General features: G+C 32.8%; 1 protein-coding gene across 3 annotated transcripts in view; it reads left to right on the forward strand.

The window, feature by feature from the left end:
• LOC129798295 (rho GTPase-activating protein 100F) overlaps nucleotides 1-21,126 on the forward strand; it is a 119,994-nt gene that overhangs the window by 32,382 nt on the left and 66,486 nt on the right. For all 3 annotated transcript variants that reach the window (XM_055841358.1, XM_055841359.1, XM_055841360.1), the window contains exon 3: nucleotides 15,555-15,782. In XM_055841358.1, coding sequence (XP_055697333.1) covers nucleotides 15,555-15,782 — 228 coding nt within the window. The remainder of the gene's footprint in view (nucleotides 1-15,554; nucleotides 15,783-21,126) is intronic.

A 21,126-nucleotide genomic window follows, 5' to 3' on the forward strand; every position in this document is an offset into this window, starting at 1 on the left:
GTGAACGCAATCAAGTGCTAAGGTCCAAAAAATGCCTCAAAAACGTTACTATTCCTCCATAAAATTCCAATTAACCCGCTACGATAGTTGCTAGTGAAGACGGTTTTCCTCCAGAGTGCCGACTACTCCGTAGAATTGAGGGACCGCTAAACCTCGTGAGTTGAAATGTTGGGTGAACATGTGAAAAGGCATCAAATGGATACCCATTGCCAAAAATTCAATGAAAAATCGTGTAGTTTTTTTGTGAATAAGTGAAAGCCTTGCCGTCTCAACAACCTATTCCCGGGGGTTAAATGTGTGACAGCTCAAGTACTGGCTGCTTCTTCCTCCGAAGTAAAAAGGTAATCAGGCAAGGAGGAGTCATCCTTTTTTTTTTGCTCCTTGCATCTCTCAGACCCTTAGTCATCTCGAGTGGCTGCCACGACATTGAGGGATGATGCTCGGTCGTGGTACTCAATGGATATAACCCAACGTCATCATTTGTGGGTGGATGGGCTGAAATATGTGTTTTGTACATCAATGTCTTCTCATGCTGCCGATTCATGGTGGAAAATTACAGTTATTATCGCCAAGTTGGGTGGGATTTCCCCATGCAATAGAAAAGGGGATGGAGAATGTGACAGTGTTAATCAATTTATTCCAAAATTTTTCCATCAAATTTATATTTAGAGAAGATGGGAGAAGAGGAAAATTGCTCAAGTTTAAATGAGCTTAGAGAGATACCTCATTATATTGCCAAAATCATCCATTTAACACTGTGGGGAAGGTCCTATCAATTTTCTCAACAACCTGTCATTTATTCAGCTAAAGACACTTGATAAACAAAATTTGTAATCCGTCGCAGAGATTAGTCTTTAAGTGCTAAGGCACCTTTAGGTCTAAAGGTTGAAACTCGCAAATTTGTTAAGCCTCTCGGAAATTTCAGACTTTTAATGGGCTATGATGAGACTTCTCCAAGTACCTAAATCCAAAATAAATTCAGAAGCTGTAATTAAAAACCGTAAATCTTACCTTATTTGCAGTTAAGCATAATTTTATAATTAGGTCCCTAATCATTATATTGCATATCATTTATTTTTACGAATGTTATGGAAAACTTTTTATAATTGTTCTTGAGTTCTTTTAATTGATTAAGTTTCACGTGACGATAAATCTCATTGAATTTAAAGAGTTATTCTGTTTGTATGACACGTGATACGATTTGATTAATAAATTTATGAAATCATTAAAAGTTCAATTTTATTAAATCTATTAATGGCTTGACTATTTATAGTTCAAATGAAGTATTACCAATTTATCACTTTAAATAAATTATGCTATTCCGTACTAAACAGATTCCCCTGGGTGTTATTAACTGTTGAATTCAAAAGCAAATAGGAAAACTGTGCAATATTTCGGACAGATTTCATATAAGCATCAATGTTCTAACTTATAAATGAAATATATTTAACATAAGCAAGTATAGGGGGTCAGCAATATTTACACCAGAGGTGCTGGCCAGAAAGGAGACGTCACATCTCAAATGTTTAGGCTTACTCTAGCATAACATTTATTGCTATAAGGCGGGAAATATAAGTCCAACATAATATTAATTATTTGCATATTATATCGGACACTTTGTCCGATATTTAATACATCTTGTGTGAAACATCGTGCAGCAAGTTTCTAGATGTTCCTTGTATTTTAAAGATTTTTCACAGCATTCCGCTCAGAATGTTGGCGCTTTGGTTTTTCTCTTCGATTGTACAACCTCTATACATTAAAAAAATTAAAAGTTTTAGGAAATTAGAGAGACAAAACAAGTGGACGATATTAGAAGCATAATCACATTCACTGGTAAATCGTATACAAATTGCATATTTTTCACAGGAAAAAGATAAGCAACCTGGAAAATTTTGCTTTAGGTCCAAGGAATTAATCACTGTTAGGGGCAAGTGGGGCAACTTTGAAATTGGGATTTTTCACCTATTTTTAAATACAATTGACCCTTATCGTGATATAATTTAGCTGCACAAACAGATTGAGAAGCTAAATTATATCACGATAAGGGTCAATTGTATTTAAAAATAGGTGAAAAATCCCAATTTCAAAGGTGCCCTACTTTCAAAGGTACCCCACATCCTCCTAACCTAAATTTGGACCCTGTTTGAAGAATATTAAGAGTATTATTTAAAAGAAAAATATCGATGGAAAATCAATGGTACCAATGGAGACTTCATGAAAATGAAATATTGTAAATACACGAAGTTGTATTTTACATTTTTCGTAAGACCGTTTTCTCGCTGAAATATCAAAATAATTTTAATTGAAATTATATTCCCAATTTTACAGATTTTTGTGTTAATACACGTATTCTAAGAACAAATAAAACAGAATAAATATGATTCCATAATTTTTGTTAATTCAATTTCAGTGTCCAACATTTCACTCAAAGTGATCGATATTTCAAGCTGTCTGAAATATTGTGCCGTTCATCTAAATAATTGAAATTACAAAAATATGTGAAACTACTTAAAGATTTGTATTAATTACATAGATTTTTTTTAAAATAACATGCTTTTCACGTGTTAAAGAAATCATATCACTTATTTCTCAAATATTCAAAATTTTAACTTTCAATATCTTACTAGTAAATCCTCTTAGGATTCTCTTATCTGTACGTCAGAAATCTTATTCGTAATGACATTTAAGGAGACTCACAAATACTAAATTAGGTACTCTACAAACGTCTATTCAAATTTCAGACTGAGAATAGAGAAATCATAATATTTTTAAAGAAAATTATCAGATTGTAAGTGGTAAGCCTTAATAGAACTAAATTAACAAAAAGTTCTTAAGTTCTTAACGTTTTTCTAATATTATAAGATCGAAATGTTGAAGACCTTAGCCGTCCTGAAATAAAGAAAATCATGAAGTAAGATTTATTATACGAACATTTAGAGTTCCATTCATCGGGGAAAATCGTTAGGTACTTATGTTCATAAATAAAAAATAAATAAAATGAAAGAAAATAAAAAAAAGGTCTGTGTGAAAATTGAGTTTCGCTTCACCCTATTCTTTTTAGTTTTCAATACTAAAATATTCGATCACCACTCAAAGCGGTAAAATTAGGTAAAATCGAAAACTAGACTTCAATTTTATAAGCTTCCTAACGACCATATTTCGAAATTTATTTATTTTTCTATAAAATTTTAGTGTACCAAAACTGAGTTTGAAACCTTTTTCATAATTAGTTTTATTCTTCTATATTTTCTCTCAGATCCAAGCTATAAACGCTTAAAGTTCGAAACTTTAAAAGTGGAATACTTTTAGGCTTCACACATACTCTGTCTTCAAACACTATATTTTTCGCTTTTTACTTTAATGAATAAAGTAATAAGGGAATTCGAAGCCAGAGTATATTCGAAGCCTGAAAGACTTCCCGTACTACCGCAATAGTAAGGGAGACTGGGGCAAAATTTGTCAAAACGAAAATTTCAATATTCACTATTTTCTAAAATAAAAGAGGCTGAGGCTTGAAATTGTTATTATAGATAGCCTTCATGAACCTTCTTAAACTTACAAAGTTTCAAGGGATTCGAGGAAGGATTATGTAAAATAAAAAATAATGAAATTTTGAGCCCTATTTTTCGAATATTTGGCTTACAGAAAATATCAATACTGATTAGCTCAATTTAAGCAAATTTTTTCGTTAAGGTAGAGAAAAATTATCTTTGACAAAGTTGTAAAGGAATAAATTTCCGATAAAAATATGTCTATTTGATATTTTTAAAGTTTGCGAGAGTAAAACGTCACAAATTATCCGAAAACTGACAAAATTTGCCCCAGCAATTTTGAGAATCTCCACAAAATCGACCTTTAGAAAATGATTCGAAAATCACATTTCTTTCGAGATAGAGGAAAATAGTCTTCTGCAATATTGTAGAGCAGTAAATTTCCTATAAGAATATGCGCATTATAAAACGTTAAAGTTTTCTCAGAGCTCGTGAAAGAATTAAATATGCGTTTTGACAAGTTGTGCCCCAGTCTCCCCTACGTGAGGATAATTACTGAGATTGAAAAGACAATTTCTCAAAATATTTCACTTTTTTATTGTTGTCAAAAATATATTCTCATTTTGAGAAAAATATTTTTTTAATTAAATTTTCCATAAATTATTAAAAAATCCAGCAAATAATATTAAATAGGCATTTTAGGCAGTGTTTACTGTTCCTTTTTATATAAATTTTAATCTAATGCACTAAGTGTAATAAAATAAACTCCCAAAAACATTTCGATGAAACAATAGAAGAGTTAAATTAACATGTTTTTCATTATATGCACTTTTGATAGTAAAAACTATAGAATTCTCAACTCATAATAACATGATAAAATCACTGTGAAGCAAGCTGTATAATAGAGCTAGATAATTTAAATAAATTATCTCATGGAATATACTTTGTGAAATATATTGCTCTAAAATTAATTTCAAGTGAAATTTATTTATTTAACACTCCTCAGACAAGCTAAAGTAATATTTACCGAGGAGAAAGGATACCCACAAGAAGTTTGTTTTTAAAAGAAGACATCTCAATTTCATGTTTGTTTAGCAATCTTGTATTATTCAACAAAGTTTTTAGTAAATTATTGCTAAACATTTCAAAGAATATAAAAGCAGTATTACAGATGTAATTTATTATTTTAGAGGTCCTGCCATTTAGATGCGTTCTCTCAGAAAATCTGTTAAAGAAGTTAGATTGTGTAAAATACTTTAATAGAATTACTTCTCGTAATTAACCTAGACCAGAGTACATGGTGGTTTTGCCATCATTTGCCAAAGTACTCAGTCTCTGAGGGAAGTTTAGCAAAAAAGGTAAATAAAACGAAGTCAACATTCACCCAGAAATTGAATCCACAAAGAAGATGGGAAAGAGCTGAGAGGGAATAAAAGCTGGTTGTACGGGTAAACTTTTCCAGATTCCTCCCCCAAACATCTATATTCCAGTCAATTAAAAGGAATTTCATATTTGTCCAAGTGGAAGATGAGTCTATCAGTTCAAGCTGTTGACACAGTTTGACAGCCCTCATCTTGCTACTGGAATAGATGCGTTGTATGCGGTGAAAATGGACCACTCCACGTCATCACCACTCAATTCACTTGGGACCGAATTAAATTTATCACTCAATTAAATTTTTGAGAGTGCATTGAAAATTGGTGTTGACAAACACATCAATCCATTTGGTCAAACCAGAAAGTCCTTCAACTGGAAAAATGTATATAGGCTAAAACCCTTTTTGTGCATTGAATTCTCCACTGAAGCATGAATTTCTGGATGCTACTTTTCCATTCGGAGAAGCTTTTGATGATGGGAACAGATACATACTTCCATTTTTGGTTGCTTTTTAGTTTTTCTTATATTCAAGAGAAGACTTTTCTAAAGAACTGTATAGTATGGTGGGGTAACTGGATCGTTTTCCGAAGAGTGCTACTTAAACGCTTGTTTTTGGACTGATGAAATTCTTTTTCACTTCTTCTAAATCCGTAGAATTATTCACTGTTTCACTCATAAACATAATAGAAAAAAATCAAAAATAATAAAAAAAGTTTATAAAATAATATACTGAAATATACTGAAATATACTTTTAATAATTATTTAAAGTAGTTTTTTGTAAATGGCCAAATGAGCGAAACTATTTGTAAATGCATTTTGGTCTTAATTTTTTCGATTCTATTTTTTATAGGTACTTATTTAACCTTATTAAATAGATGAAAAATTTTGTGGCTTTCCGTAACTTTAACAATTTCAGTGGTATTTTCGGAGGGGAAACTCCGTGCGGATGCTGAAACACTATTTGTGGAGTTTTCAACTCAAGATCATAAACTACCTCTTCTCCAGAGTTTTCGACTGGCTCCGTGTCTTCCTTAGTGGTCGAGTGTTATCAGTAATCAGTGGGTTTCGTTGGTTAGCGGCTGTTTTGCATTGGTGGGCAATTTTCAGGATTTTCATAAAAGATCTCAACAGATGCATTAAACACTCTTCAATTCGGGGACAACTGGTTGGAGAAGTGGTCCAAATTTCAAAAAAAATCTAAATTTCACTTAAAAATATTTTGATCTTGGATTGAAAACTTCACAAATAGGGGGAAGTGGGGCACCTTTGAATATGGGGCACCTTTGAAATTGCGATTTTTCTCCTATGTTTAAGTGGAACTGATCCATATCATAATGTAATTTAGTTTCTCAATCTGTTTGTGCATCTAAATTATATCACAATAGGGCTCGATTTTATTTAAAAATCGGTAAAAAATCCTAATTTCAAAGGCGCCCCACTTCCCCCTAATGTTGCCGCATCCGGACGGAGTTTCCCCTCCGAAAACACCTGTAATCTACACCGCAATTTTGTACGGTATTTAACATTTTCCATGATTTTAATTAGGTCTGAAATCTAGATTTAGATCTTGTTCAGATCTGCATATCTACTTTTGAAATGGGGCACTTTTAAAATAGGGCTTTTATTTCTTTTTTTTTTTTATATGGCACTGAACTTTGCCTTATCATAATGTAGTCCAACTTTACAATTGTTTTCTGAAGCTAAATCATATCAGGATAAGGTCCGGTTCAATTTAAAAATAGGAGAAAAAACCCTATTTCAAAGGTGACCCAGTTGAAATGTGCCCCACTTGTCCCTGAGCGAAACTTTCGGACGTGTATTATATGTTTGTATTCAAAGCTGGGGTTTTAAGTTCCATGTTCTATGAAATCAAGGAACACTTTTAATTTTTCTGAAAAGACTTAAGCATTAAAAGACTTCTAATTTTTGCGCCAGCTTTCAACCCATTCTGTGGGTCCTTTTCATTATCTCAATTAAACTTGTTTCACAAATTAAAATTCCATACTTCGTCTGCCTATACTGCACTTTGCGACTTTAACGTTTATTTAATATTATTGCATTAATTACAGACAAAATTTTTTAACTATAGGGGAGAGCAGGGAAGAATAGGCTACGTATAGTATTAGATAGTGGTATCTTATAGTTTGCCTGCGAAGGAATATTGAGGAAACTACTCTTTATTCAAAATCTATACTTCCCTTCCTATTCATTGAAATATTTATCAGCCTCATATAAACATTTTTTGTACGAAGTATACGCAATTAAAAATCTCATTTGGTAGCTAATTCTACCCCGGTCTCCCCTATATATATTTTTTAAATTGTATTCCTTATTGGCGTTCTCTTCATTAAGGGGTTACATGGGTCTCTCAGGTAAAAAAAATATGCCTTTTTATGATAATAAATTTATTGTGTCGAAAACATTTTTTAGAAATTCCAACTTTTGGGATATAAAAGAGTAACTTTAGAACAAAATGTAAAAATTTCGGAACCATTCATCAAAAAACAAACCTTGCGGTAGGCAGGATTTCTCCCAGTATGTTCATCTGACATCTAAAAACCGAATATACTTTGTTAGAGGATTAGTTGGACTTGTGGATGAACGAAAGATTTTTGAGAAAAACAAAATTTTGATTTTTGCCAAAAGTTTTTGTAAAAAAGCATCAATTTTACCCTATTTTTCAACACATTTTGTATTGTATAAATGGTTCTGATTAAAGGAAGTGCAAAAACCTTCATTCAAACACTGGATAATACTTCTCAAAACAAGTATGCACAATTTCAGAAAGATCGGTTCAGTAGACTCTGAGTAATCTTGACTACCGCATTAAACGTGTTTTGAAAAAAACACGTTTAAAGTTTTTTCAACAATATACGCGCGCGGGCGGAATGCACAAATAAAACTGCTCTACCTCCGAGAGTTTTACTCCGATTGACTTGAAATTTTCAGAAAATATTTTTCAAATGTTATACTATAAAATAAAAAATAAAAAATAAAAAAATGATTTTTTTGACCTGAGAGACCCATGTAACCCCTTAACTCAGTCTTCGTTATGGGGTTACATGGATCACGCACACTGAGAAAACAGCATTTTGGCTTGACATCTTTTTACAAGATAATAAGAAAAAATATTGAATTCGAGCTCTTAATCATATAAATGTACAACATTTTAACAATCTGAAATTTTCATTTAAAAATTCAGCCGTTGGTATCGTATTGTTGGTGGGTAAGATTTCTTAAAGTATGTTCATCTGACGTCAAAAAACTGAATATTTCCTGTTAGTTGATGAGTTAAACTCGTACTTGAGCAGTAGATTTTTTTCTTGATCGCAACTTATTTTACAAGACCAAAGTGGTGTAAAATATACCGATTTTTTTTTGTAGAGAATTCCCCCAAAAATCCAAATTTCACATAAAAAAAGTATTACCGTTCATGTACGAGTTTAAGTCATAGGTTAACAGGAAATATTTAGTTTGTTGACGTCAGATAATTGTACTCTGAGAAATCTTGTGTACCAAAATGTTTGTTTTTTCAAAAAAAAAGAGCTCCGAAAACCAGGTCGCAAAGGCTGAATTTTTAAGATTTTTAAATGAAAATTTCATAAAATATAGTTAAAGTATAGTTAATATAATTAAATATAGTTAAATTAAAATTTATTATGTTGAAAAAAAAATTAGAGGAAATATGATGTTATTTTTAGTCTTTTCGATCAACGTAACCCACGTAATCCCTTAATAAACACACTTTTAGAGTCTTTTAATTTGAAAAGTACGAATTCCCTAGGGAACATCGGAAGAACTACAACTACATAGGACTCTGTTAGATACATAATTCAAAGTATAAAGATAGGCATCAATTTTTATTCATAATTATAATAATTCAATCGCTTTTCAAGCATTTATGTACACAACGATGATGAATCCATCTCCCTTGACGATGACCACAATTTAAAATATATTGAAATGAGATCCAAAAACCTGTTATGAAGCTTTATTTTCCGTCTTGTGAAGGCTAACTCATACCCTCGGAATGGCATTCTTTCCCAACTCTGCCAACCCCCATGTTCTAACAATTTCCCTTTTTAATACCTCCGCTATTCCCCACAAACTTTTCCATATAATGAGCTTTCTGTGCACATCGTCTGCTTACAAGGAAAATTTCCTTCAAAGACATCGCTTATGAAAATATTTTCATCATTCCTAATTAGAGAATCTCCTGTGATGTCTCTGTTCTGGTTCTGGGGATCATGTTGACTTCTAAAAATTTTTTTTTGTGCTGGGCTTTAGTAAAAAGTTGAAAGCACGCGGTAATCGCTTGACAGGGTTTCCCTAATGGAGAAAAAATCGAGGTGAGATGGTTGACTTGGGGGAAAAAAAACGAATGATATGAAAGATGAAAATACCGAAAATTTCCCATCAATATCAATATGTACATGTGCGTGTATAAATACTGGGACAGAGAATATTTTGATTAAAAGAGAATACAAGCCATTGGAGAAAGATCATGAGCGGAGGGTGTGAGGATATCAAAACGCTAATGGGGAGCTTATGAAAGTCACCCACGCATTATTTTGACTTCCGGCTCTGACTGAATTTTCCAGTTAGCTTCCATAAACCATCCAAACAGATACACAACCCACCCATAAATATTGTATGTGCTTAGATAAAAAAGAAAGCTTCTGGTGGTTTTTCAGTTCAACGCACACCATTTAAATTGTTTTACATGGAAAATTATGCTATTATACCACCAAGCAAAACGAAATGTATAAAAATTATTACTCAAAGCTTCAATTGAGAGGGGAATTCAACCCCTTTTTTCCAGTATTTCACTGAATTTTCACGCATCTTTCTCAACCAGGATGCACGGGTAGGTTGGAAGGGAAATTACTACAAAAGAATATTCCGGAGGCAGAAAAAAAAATTCAAACTGAGCAATTTCCGAGCTTTTTTTCCCTCACGTAACATAAAAAAGTCTAGCATCTCTCTTCTTGTGTGAATACGATAAAAACGAGTTGACTGTGCAATATTAAAATGAATTTGCTTTTTAATATGATTTATACATTACTGAGGTTAATTTATGTGAAATTTATTCTTTGGAAAAGAAATCTCTCCAAATGTACAAAACCAGAACCAGACAGTTTTTGTGGTATTTTTGGAATGGCTGCGATATATCCCAATCTAAAAGACTATTTCATTTCATGTCAGGAGAGTAGCATTGAAATTATGCAATTTTCTTAAATAAAATATAAAAATACATAAAAATATGCAAGTTATGCAATTTGACTGAAAGTGCTGAAGAGAAAAAGAATATAAATAATATTGGATAATTCATTTTTTCTCTAGAGGAGACTGGGGCAAAAAGTAACAAAACAGATATTTTATTTTTTTTTACAAACTACTCGACCGCCCCAGAAATTTCTAATTAGCGCAGTTTTATAGAAAATTTACCGCTCTACAACTTTGTTAATGTAATTTTCCTCTATTCCTCTATTTATCGAGCCGTTTTATAAAACGTAATTTTGTGGCCATTCTCAAAAATGCTGGGGCAAATAGTATCAGGCATGGAATGTTATCGCATTTTGATTCGCATTGAACGGGATTCGGTAAATTTATAAAAATTCCTAGATAAGATATTGATGTTTTTTTGCCGTGAGACATCATAAATTGTTTCGGTTTCCTTACTTTTTGCTCCATACCTTTTGTTACTTTTTACCCCAAGTGGTCGTTCTTAATAAAAAGGTTTATTGAGAGAAGAATATTTGTAAAATTCTAAAATAGATAGCGGCTTCGTATTCAAAGAATCCAAGTCATTTAGGAAATAATCATCAGTGCATAAATTTTGAATAATAAGTATATAATAATTGATATATTCCTCAAGGAAAATATTTCAAAAATAGGGCTGAAAATACTGATATTTTCTTTTGTTTTCTAAATTCCTTGTTCGAATTCTAGGAAACATACAACATCGAAGAAGGTCTATGGAAGCTATCCATAGAAAAAAATTTAAGCCGATATTTCATTTGAAGATATTGAATTTTGAAATTTTCGATTTCTGACTTTGTGAAAAATACTAGATATTTGCACAAAAATTCAATTTTTTGTTGTTTTAGAACAGCCCTGTACAATATTTTTAAGTTTTTAAAACATGTATTAGAATTAATTAGAATTCCACAATGATACAAAATTATAACGAGTTTTACCAAGTATTCTCAGCTAAATAGAAAATTTAGTTTAGTTCAGCTCTGTACTAAATGCTTTTAACTTTGAAATAATACTGCAATTTATTTAGAACACTACAATTATTTCTATTTTGTGTCGTGATTTGAATGATTTTCCCAACAGAAATTAAAAATTTTCAGAAAATTTAGTTTAGCACAGCTCTGTACTAAAAGTCTATTTTGAAAAAATAACGTAATGCTTAGAACAGTACAATTATCTCTATTTTCAATTCAATATAATTTATTGTTAAACTTAAATCCATAGATTTCTTCTGAAACTATTCAATTCATTTTTTTAATTGGTTGTAACCGATTTCCTGACATTAACTATCTGTTCTACAGTATGTCTCTTTAATTGTAACATTTTTGTTAATTACATTTTCGTGTTTTGCTTTGGGAAATTTTCTCAGCATAATGGCAAATTTTGGTGAAATCTACTCAAGTCCAGCAACTTAAAATATTTATGTCTGTGCATTTTGGAATATTACAAAATGTCTGAACCATTTTTATATAAAACTTTCTCTATAGTTCTATAAGTATATGATAAATTTTCAAGATTTATAAATAATTTTTAGCCGTATTATCTATTTCTTGCTGCATTCTGTAAAGTGTTTATTAAATATTCATCAACTCCTGAAAAAATCGTCATTAATTATTGAAAATTTTGATCTGACAGTTTTGAATAAGAAGAAAAAATCGCACCAATATCTGTGCATATTTAATTTAATACAGTCTTGTACTAAATAATGTTTTACAGTTTCTAATTAACAAAATTGCGATACATAAATAGTTCTTTTCAGAATTATCTTGCTTCAAAATGATAAAATTTCATTTTGAATTATTTATATTTTAGAATTATTATTAGAATTATTATACATTCAATGTATTTTTTATTTTGAAAATAAATTAATATTGTTAACTATAAAACTGAAGAAGTTTTACAGTTTAGTGCCAAAAGGAACATAATTTTTGGAGTAAAATTGGTTTTTTTAATAAATTAACTCTATAATAACGTCGCATGATTTAGAAATTTATGCTGAAATATGTATAAAATATTTTATTTTTTGCTTTTTCGAAAATATGAAATATTTTTAAAACTACTACACTCCTCTGTTAAAAATTCTAAAACTGTAAAAGAATTTACTAATGTAATGAGCCTATCAATAACACATAATACTGCAAAGATTTCAAGAGTTTAGTACAGTTTAGTACAAGTACTCCTGGTACTATATTTTTATTTTTTCCAATAGTTTAATTTCAAAGTAGAACTTTTAATTTGTTGTCTATTGTACTTTAAATCTTGAATATTTTCCATAAAATGCTACAAGGAAAGAAATTAGTACAGTTCTGTGCTAATTTTTTTTATGTTTTTACAATTGTCTTTTTATTTTTAATTAAAAATTTTAACATAATTACTCTGACAATTGCATTGCAGCAAGGAACGAAAAGTCGTAAAATTTTCTAGTCTAATTCTATAAAAATAAATTTCGTCGGTTCCGAAGAAGACTATTGTAAGTCTACTTACAGTAGTATAAAAAGATGGTATCATTGGATGCAGAAACCTTAAATCTAACAAGGGAGGTCATCGAGTCATCAAATTCAGATTGGCTTCATATTGAGAACATAGACGCGGATAGGGATCATAAGGATCGTGTCATACTCAAAAAGTGCTAAATTTTTTTTTCCTTTGCAAAAAAAGCAATCAAAGGATTCCATAAAATGTTAATGATAAAGAAAGTTCTAGAGCCAGCAGGAGCAGTCGTGGTGCGGTGGGCTAGCGGACGGTGTTTACAACGCAAAGGTCTCGAGTTCGATTCTTGCTTTGTGCCGCCTTATTGTTTTTTTTTTCTTCTATTATTTTTTTATCTGTTTTTTTGTCGGATTTTTTTTTCATTGACCGTAATTTTTCCTTAGTGTATCTATATTTGCTTTGCACTGTAATATACTCCTAATATGAATGTTTAACTAAAGTAAGTGTCTTAAAAGTTCTTCAACGCGTCTGCTTGTTTTAATTTTTTTTTTTAAGGAATAGAAATTAAGAATTCATCCATATACGGTCTTATTGGTCCTAGATATATATAGCGTTATTTTTATTTGCTTTTTTAAATCACTTGCCTAAGCAATGTGTCTTGCAAAATACATCAATAGATCTATGCACAATAGATAGAGAATTTAAAAAAAACACTCACTCATTTTTAATCAATTGTCTGCAGAAAGATTTAAATGCAGTTTCAAAAATATGCATGGCACAAATCAGGATATGTTGATGAGAGGCCCGAAAAATTTGAAAATCCAAGTCAATACTGTTTTACAAAAGTTTATTTGGAAACTTGCTCTCAAACTGATTGTGAAAGCATATCTTTTATTCGATGTACACATTGTGACTGTACATTCTGTTTTAATCATTTCTTTACAGAAATCCACATGCACTAATTAGTTATTAAACTAATTTGTGCATTGAGGACTTTTGTAAAGAAATGATTAAAACAGAGGACAATGTTCACAATGAGCACACCGAATTAAAGTATGACTCACAATCAATTTAGGCAAAAGCTCCCAATAAACTTTTTCAAAACAATATTGAATTGAATTTTCAAATATAACAAAATTCAACATATCTTGATTTTGTGCAGATTGCTAATTATAATAATTCTCTATCGCTTTGTACATAGATTTATTGATGTATTTTGCAAGACACATTGCTTAGGCAAGTGATTTAAAAAAGCAAATAAAAATAACGCTATGTATATCTAGGATCAATAAGACCGTATATGGATGAATTCTTAATTTCTATTCCTTAAAAAAAATTAAAACAAGCAGACGCGTTGAAGAACTTTTAAGACACTTTAGTTAAACATTCATATTAGGAGTATATTACAGTGCAAAGCAAATATAGATACACTAAGGAAAAATTACGGTCAATGAAAAAAAAAATCCGACAAAAAAAAACAGATAAAAAAAATAATAGAAGAAAAAAAAACAATAAGGCGGCACAAAGCAAGAATCGAACTCGAGACCTTTGCGTTGTAAACACCGTCCGCTAGCCCGCTGCACCACGACTGCTCCTGCTGGCTCTAGAACTTTCTTTATCATTAACATTTCATGGAATCCTTTGATTGCTTTTTTTGCAAAGGAAAAAAAAATTTAGCACTTTTTGAGTATGACACGATCCTTATGATCCCTATCCGCGTCTATGTTCTCAATATGAAGCCAATCTGAATTTGATGACTCGATGACCTCCCTTGTAAGTCCCCACAAAATTTTATATTGATCAAGATATTCCTGGAAAAGTTACAAGAAAAAAAAACTGAAAATCAGCCTGCCCGATTATCGAGTTTTTAGCCCACAATTTTACTGTAAATAACTTAAAAGTAGCTTTAACCAGAAGATATCCAATGCGTAAGTGTGATACAATAGTTTCGAAAGCTAAAAATATATTAATTCCAGTGAAATTAATAAAAAACAAATTTTAGCTGTCAAACTTTAAACCTGTCTCCTGAAAAGTTACATTTTAGACTTACAATAGCCTTATTCGGAACCGACGATTTATTGAGATATTTTAAAGCATTCTGGTTCAATTTTATGGATATTGCAGGAGAATGTCTGCAAGACAGTGTTATGGAACATCATGTGAAGCTTATATAAGTACATCATAAGACTACCAATTCATTACTATCGCTAAGTTTTCCCAGACTAATCCCATTTAGTGATCACATTACACTTTCTCTGTTGAAGTATTAAAATTCATTTTCATATAAAATCACTGAAAGATAATCCTTCTGGAGGGAGGAGGAAATCCTTATAGGCTACAAAAACAAACCCCTAATCCCAATGATATAAACATGTACAGAAAGGGGTTGAACTTTGCAAATTTAAGCACTATAGTTATATAAATATTATTCATATCAAAATTTTCACACTCCAACATCCAACATCAGCAAATCCATGCAATAGGTAGAAAGTGCAGAGGTTCGCATTTGAATTTTCATACTTGCGAAATTTTGCAACTGTTGTGTGGGGGGTGTAAATTGAATTTTAATTAAACAAGGAAAAAATGGACCTAAAGCTTGACATATAACTTGGTGTCTCCACTCTGCTGGGAGGAGTTTTTGGGGGGAGGATTGCAAGTTGAATGAATTTATATTTATGGCCATTGTCGGTAGGGGAATGTAGGAAAATTTTGAATTTCTTAAGGATTCCATTGGAGAGAATATGAAAATGATTTAAATAACTGACAGATGAAAGGCAGATGGAAATCTTTTGGCTATCATCTTGTATTATCCTTACTGCCAAAGAGATAAAGGAACTTGTCTGGTTGGAGATGATGGAAAAGGGATTTGAATAAAGACTTCATTGAAAAGTTTCACAGTTTTTGGGGATTTATAGTTAAAATTTTCACAAAATGTTATACATCTTTCTACCATTTGTTAATAACCCTTTGTATTTTCTTTACTTTTCTCGTAGGAAAATGGAAGATCTGTGCCTGACCTCACTGCCAGTCCAGGCCGAGCACCGCCTGGACCAATGCCAAGCAACCAGGGGCCCATTATGTCGCAACAACGACAGGGCATCAAGGAGCCCGTCCTCCTTCAGGGTGACTTCCGGAAAGTCTCTGGCATCAGTTCAGAGATTTTCCGGCAAATCGAGGCCGTGGAGAATGACCATGACCCGAGCACAGCGGCTGCACTCGAGGTGAGAAATGCAACTAATTGGGGATTATTTCCTGCATGTTCTGTCCACGTGACTTAAATTGGGTATTAAGGTGCCACTTCCCCAATTCTCACCTGTGCCAAAAAAGCACTTGGGGGAGAGCAAGCTCAGGTGGAAGCCCTATCTGAAATATTGCGATAATCCACCACCCTCAAAATACTCCAGGTCTATGTACCCGTACCCTACTCCCTTTCACATGCACACCAAGGAATACACAAAGGGTATGAGGAGTATAGACAGTCGAGGAGAAAATGTTTAATTCTTTTCAGACATGCCATGTCTGAGCTTTTATAAGTTTGTTCACACAAACCCCAGAGAACTGGGAAAGAGATGATAATATCTCCTCTAAATTTATTAAATGCTCCTTGTACTTCACTAAATGCTCATTTAAGGGATGGGGGAGAGAATCTGATGAAATTATTGACTCCCCAGACATGTTTTCTTTGTTGTCATTAGATGCTACTCTCCAAAATTTCATTTGCATTGCAATCGTCAGAAAGTTTCATAAATTTCTCATCAGACTCATATAGGGGAAGGTGAGGCACTTTCGCGTAGTTGATTTTTTTTCAAGGCTCTTTTGCTAAAACAAAATATGTAATTTATGCGGATTAACTAAATCTTGTTTGTCTCTACTGTGTCTTGCCGATCTAAAAATGCAGGTAGGGGAGGGTGGGGCAGCAGTTTCACCCCTAAATTGCAAAATGGATTTTCAGACCATTTTCCAAAAAGATGATAAACAGAAGTAAAACTTTGCATATTCTTTGAATTACATTTGGGTTCAGGGTTAATATAAATAATAACAATAATCCATTAGTTTCATTAGTCTATTGTAGAGAAAGTGATTTCAATTGAAAGGCAGAATGTGTGAAAGTCCCCCATTGCGGGGCAATTTCAAAATAAATGTGAGGCAATTTTTGAGAAAAATAAGACGTGTTTATAGGAAACTTGCGATACCAAAATTGATCAAAATTACTATTTTGAAGTCTTCTAAGACCCTAAAATATAAAAATATTATCGGATAAGAACTTTATAACAGTATTTTAACACTAATTAATCATACAGAAAAAATAAAATATCGCCAAAGATTTCCAAGCCTATTTCTCATTAATCGAGCAATTTTCTTTAAATTTTTATACGAAAGAAATGTCTTTTGTATTGCTAAGCTAATTCTGTACATTGTTGGATCATTATATCACCTTAGAAGATGTCCTTTTTAATAAAACAATTTTATAATAGTATTTTAAAGTCTTGAGTTTTTATAATACTAAGAAGGATATGCAAAAATTGAAACTGCCCCGTCGTTAAACTGCCCCACCCTCCCTACTGACCAAAATTCCAAATGGATCCAAATTCTGAACGCCAAAGTCCCAAAAGTCAAAATCTCGAATGGCCAAAATTCCGAAGAGGCTGATCTGATACGGAGGATAATTTCCCAAAACACGGAAAATTTTCTTTTGCCTCTCCAGTAAGCACGGGTGCAATCGTGGTGGTACTTTTAAATGATACTTTTAAAAGTTCGGTTTTTTGGCTCATTTCGACTCATTCAAGATTTCGATTCTTTCGGGATTTTGGTTTTTCAGAATTTTGAGCTATTTGGAATTTCGACTTTCGGAATTTTAGTAGCGAAGGTTTTGACCGAGACCCCTGGAAGTGATAGTCGGAATTTTTGAATATTAAATTTTAAAGACGAGAATAACAAAAAAATATGTATGTGTCAAATTTCCCCACCATTGTTTACTAAGAAGATTTTGGGGATCTCTTACGAAAATGAAATGAAAAACAAGAACAAGAGAAAGTTGAAAACAATCTTAACAAATCATCAACCGTTTTATACCGGAGGTTGGTCAGCAATGCTGGTCATTGAATAAAAATTACGTAATATTTAGGTAGGGTGAAGTGGGGCACCTTTCAAATTAGGATTTCCCTCTCATGTTTAAGTGGAACTGAGCCATATCAATGTAATTTAGCTTCTCAATTTGTTTGTGCACCTGAATTATATCACGATAAGGCTCAATTTTATTTAAAAATGGGTGAAAAATCTCAATTTCAAAGGTACCCCACTTTCAAAGGTGTCCCACTGATCCCTAAGAGAGTTGCTCCAGATCAGGGACATACCAAGATATTCATTTGATTTGTGTATAACCTTTTCAAGAACTTACAAGTAAGAACATTATAGGTGAACTTTTGCTACTTGGGTTGAATCATATTTACCTACTTAGAATAATATAAAAAGTTTAATGAAACTGATGACTGTTTTTACTGGTCGAACTCAATCAGAGAGCAGTTTATAATCCCCTTTTTTTCAACTTGTGACGAGGCTAGAGGCCAAACGGTAAGAGATAGTGTCTTTCGGTCTTCGAGGAGCCCCCCTTATAAGTCAACATTATCTAGGAGAGTCTAGGACCTTGAAATTTCTAACCTGACTGCATCGCACTTAATCGGTCATAAGTCGGTATAGTACCCGTATTTGTTGTATTAGGTGAGATTCTTAACAATCTCACCTACTATAATCCTAACAAAATTTCATGTCCTCCGATCGCGCTCAAACTTGGCCAAAATGTGTTTCGCCACTTCCTGATCACGAATATATGGGGGGCTAAGTTACGTTCCCGGCCGGCCGGCCGGCCGCTCTTTGGAGCTTAATAGCTCCTAAACTAAAAAAGATATCGACTTGCGGTTTTCGGAAAAGGTTATATATCGCATGAAAATTGCAACTTGGTGCATTGACCCCCCACCCCCCACCCCTCCTTCCGCCATTTTGAAGACCCCCCTTTTTTTGTTTTCTCAATAGCTCCGGCCCTATGGCATCGAGCGGGCTCAAATTTTAGTATGTTATAGCTGGGCCTTAGAGCTTTCCATCAATACCAAACTTAAGGTCCCCCGACCCCCTGACCCAAGCTATAAGGGTCCAAAAAATTTTTCTTAAAATGGCCATAACTCCGGTTCTAATTGTCAGAATTTAAAAAGTGAGGGCTTTTTGGAAAGCTCTCGTGAAATGCCACTTCCTCTTCTAACATCGCAAGTTCATAAAACCACCGCTAGGGGCGCTATTATTAAAAAGAAAATTTTTAAATCTTATAAGTTAAATAACTCAAAAATTCCTTATGCAATCGGGCTGAAATTTTAGTATGTTGTAGCCGTTGATTATACCTATCAAATAAAAAAAAACCTTAAGTCGATCCATAACCCCTGACCCGAGCTATAAGGGGTCAAAGTTCGAACATTGACCGGCCTCTATCTCCGGTTCTAATTAACATATCGACATAAATTTTACCTTTTTGGTTTCGTCTCGATGAGCACTTTCAGATGGAAGTTCAAAAAGTCACCACAGGTGGCGCTGCGATAGCGTCAAAATTCATCGAAATTCAAAATCATTTTTCTCAAAAACGGCATTGTGCAAGTTAATGAAATTTTAGTATGTTGTAGTCCAGTCTAGGACGTTTCCAAAATGGTGCGTATGTGCGCTGTGGTTTCAATAGAACCGGAGATATGAGGGGTTAAAGTTCACGAAATTCAAAAAATCATATCTCCGGTTCTATGTGACCGATTTTGATGAATGAGGGCTTAAACGAAAGATCTCACCAAATGCTACAACTTTCTAGAATATTTGAACTTCGTGGGACCAACACCAGGGGCGCCACAGTCGAAAAACCAATTTCAATATCACATAACCTCAATTATCTCGACTGTCGCTGAACCGATTTTGATAATTACTTCGACATAATTGTAGAGGACATTTGTCTCTACATTTCGTCCATACATCATTTTCCGCTCAGACTACGCTATCACTCCGATTTTGCCGTTTAAGTGTGAAAAAATTGATTTTTCCCATAATAACGCTTTGAAATCACTCAGATGCCAATTTGACTGCCTCTACTCCACAAAGACACTTAAAATAGGGTTTTAAATGGAAAGTCCCACAGAATACAACAATTCTTTGATATAGTTGAAGTTCAACAAATGACTACTTGGGGCACTCTGGATGAAAAAACGAGTTAAGAAACAAAAAACCTCGATTATCTTGACTTCTGAGTAATCGATGAGATCATGTTCTATGGAAAAATTATAGAGAACATTCTGGTCTACATTTCACCCATATAACACTTTTCTGTCAGTTCATCCAAATCCTTGACATTTTGGTTCAAATACAAAACTTGTATAATTTCACGAATTTGATTCAAGATAACTGAATGGCGTCTCCCTACTTCAGCATCAAATCGAATTTGCATGCACTCCGAGTTAGCTCACGTTAAGAATCTCACCTACATAAGCCGGTTAGGATTATCTGTCCTTTTTTCTAATTTTTTTTTCCAAAAATATTTTTTAATTCTTTGAAAGCCTGTGACATGGCTAGAGGCTAAATGGTAAGATATATCGACTTCCAGTATTCAACGACCTCCCACCCATCCCCTAAGTCAACATTATCTAGAAATCTTTTTTTTCTTTCTCTCCCCCCTCCTACCCTTGAAAAACCATGTTTTTTTGGATAACTTCGAAAACGGGTCCTACGATTCCTTTCATTTTCGAATATGTTTTGGACACGTATAATTATGATTTCAGTGCGGGGAAATCAGAATTTGGAAATAAAGAAGACGTCTTCCTTCTTTCGATGTCCACTGTCCACTTTATTCTCTCTTCTTTCTATTGATACATGTTCTCCCTTCGATCTTCTTTGCCCTTTATCAGATATCTATTTTTAAAATTTTATGATCTTATGCCGATTTGAATTTCGCAAGATGTACATTCCTGTTCAAGGCAATATATACATTGTGATTTTTGTCAATTAAACATCAAAGAGTGATCCATATAAGATGAAACTTTGAAAGATAAACATTCTCAGAGAATTTAATATAAACATTTCCACATTCTTATGTCGATTAAAAAATGAGGACACTTTTAATATATGATTAATGGCCGTGAGATCTAATTGTATGTTCGAAAATCATTTCGATACCGAATTTTAGAAGATCAAAGTTCAACTATTTTTAAGGATCTATTTTTCAACCTACTTGCATAAATTATAAATTTGGATTTTTTTGAAAGATCGTGAAATTTCCAACTCGAATGCATCGGATTTAATCGGTTATGAATCGGTATAGTAGGTAACCACAAATGATTTACCTTTCTCCGATGTAATTTTTAATTTGTTCGAAAGCTTGTTACTCAACCTTAATTTTCTAAAACCTACTTTCCTTAAGCGATTTATTGTTTCGGAATGGTTTTTAAATTTATTAATCAATTTAATCTGTGGTAAAGCGGTGTGTACCTAAAAAGCTTGCGAAAAGTTAATACAGGGATAGTTCTTTCTCGTGAGTTCGAGCACTCC

The sequence above is a fragment of the Phlebotomus papatasi genome, chromosome 1 (genome assembly GCF_024763615.1).
Source record: "Phlebotomus papatasi isolate M1 chromosome 1, Ppap_2.1, whole genome shotgun sequence".
In the NCBI taxonomy this organism is placed as follows: domain Eukaryota; kingdom Metazoa; phylum Arthropoda; class Insecta; order Diptera; family Psychodidae; genus Phlebotomus; species Phlebotomus papatasi.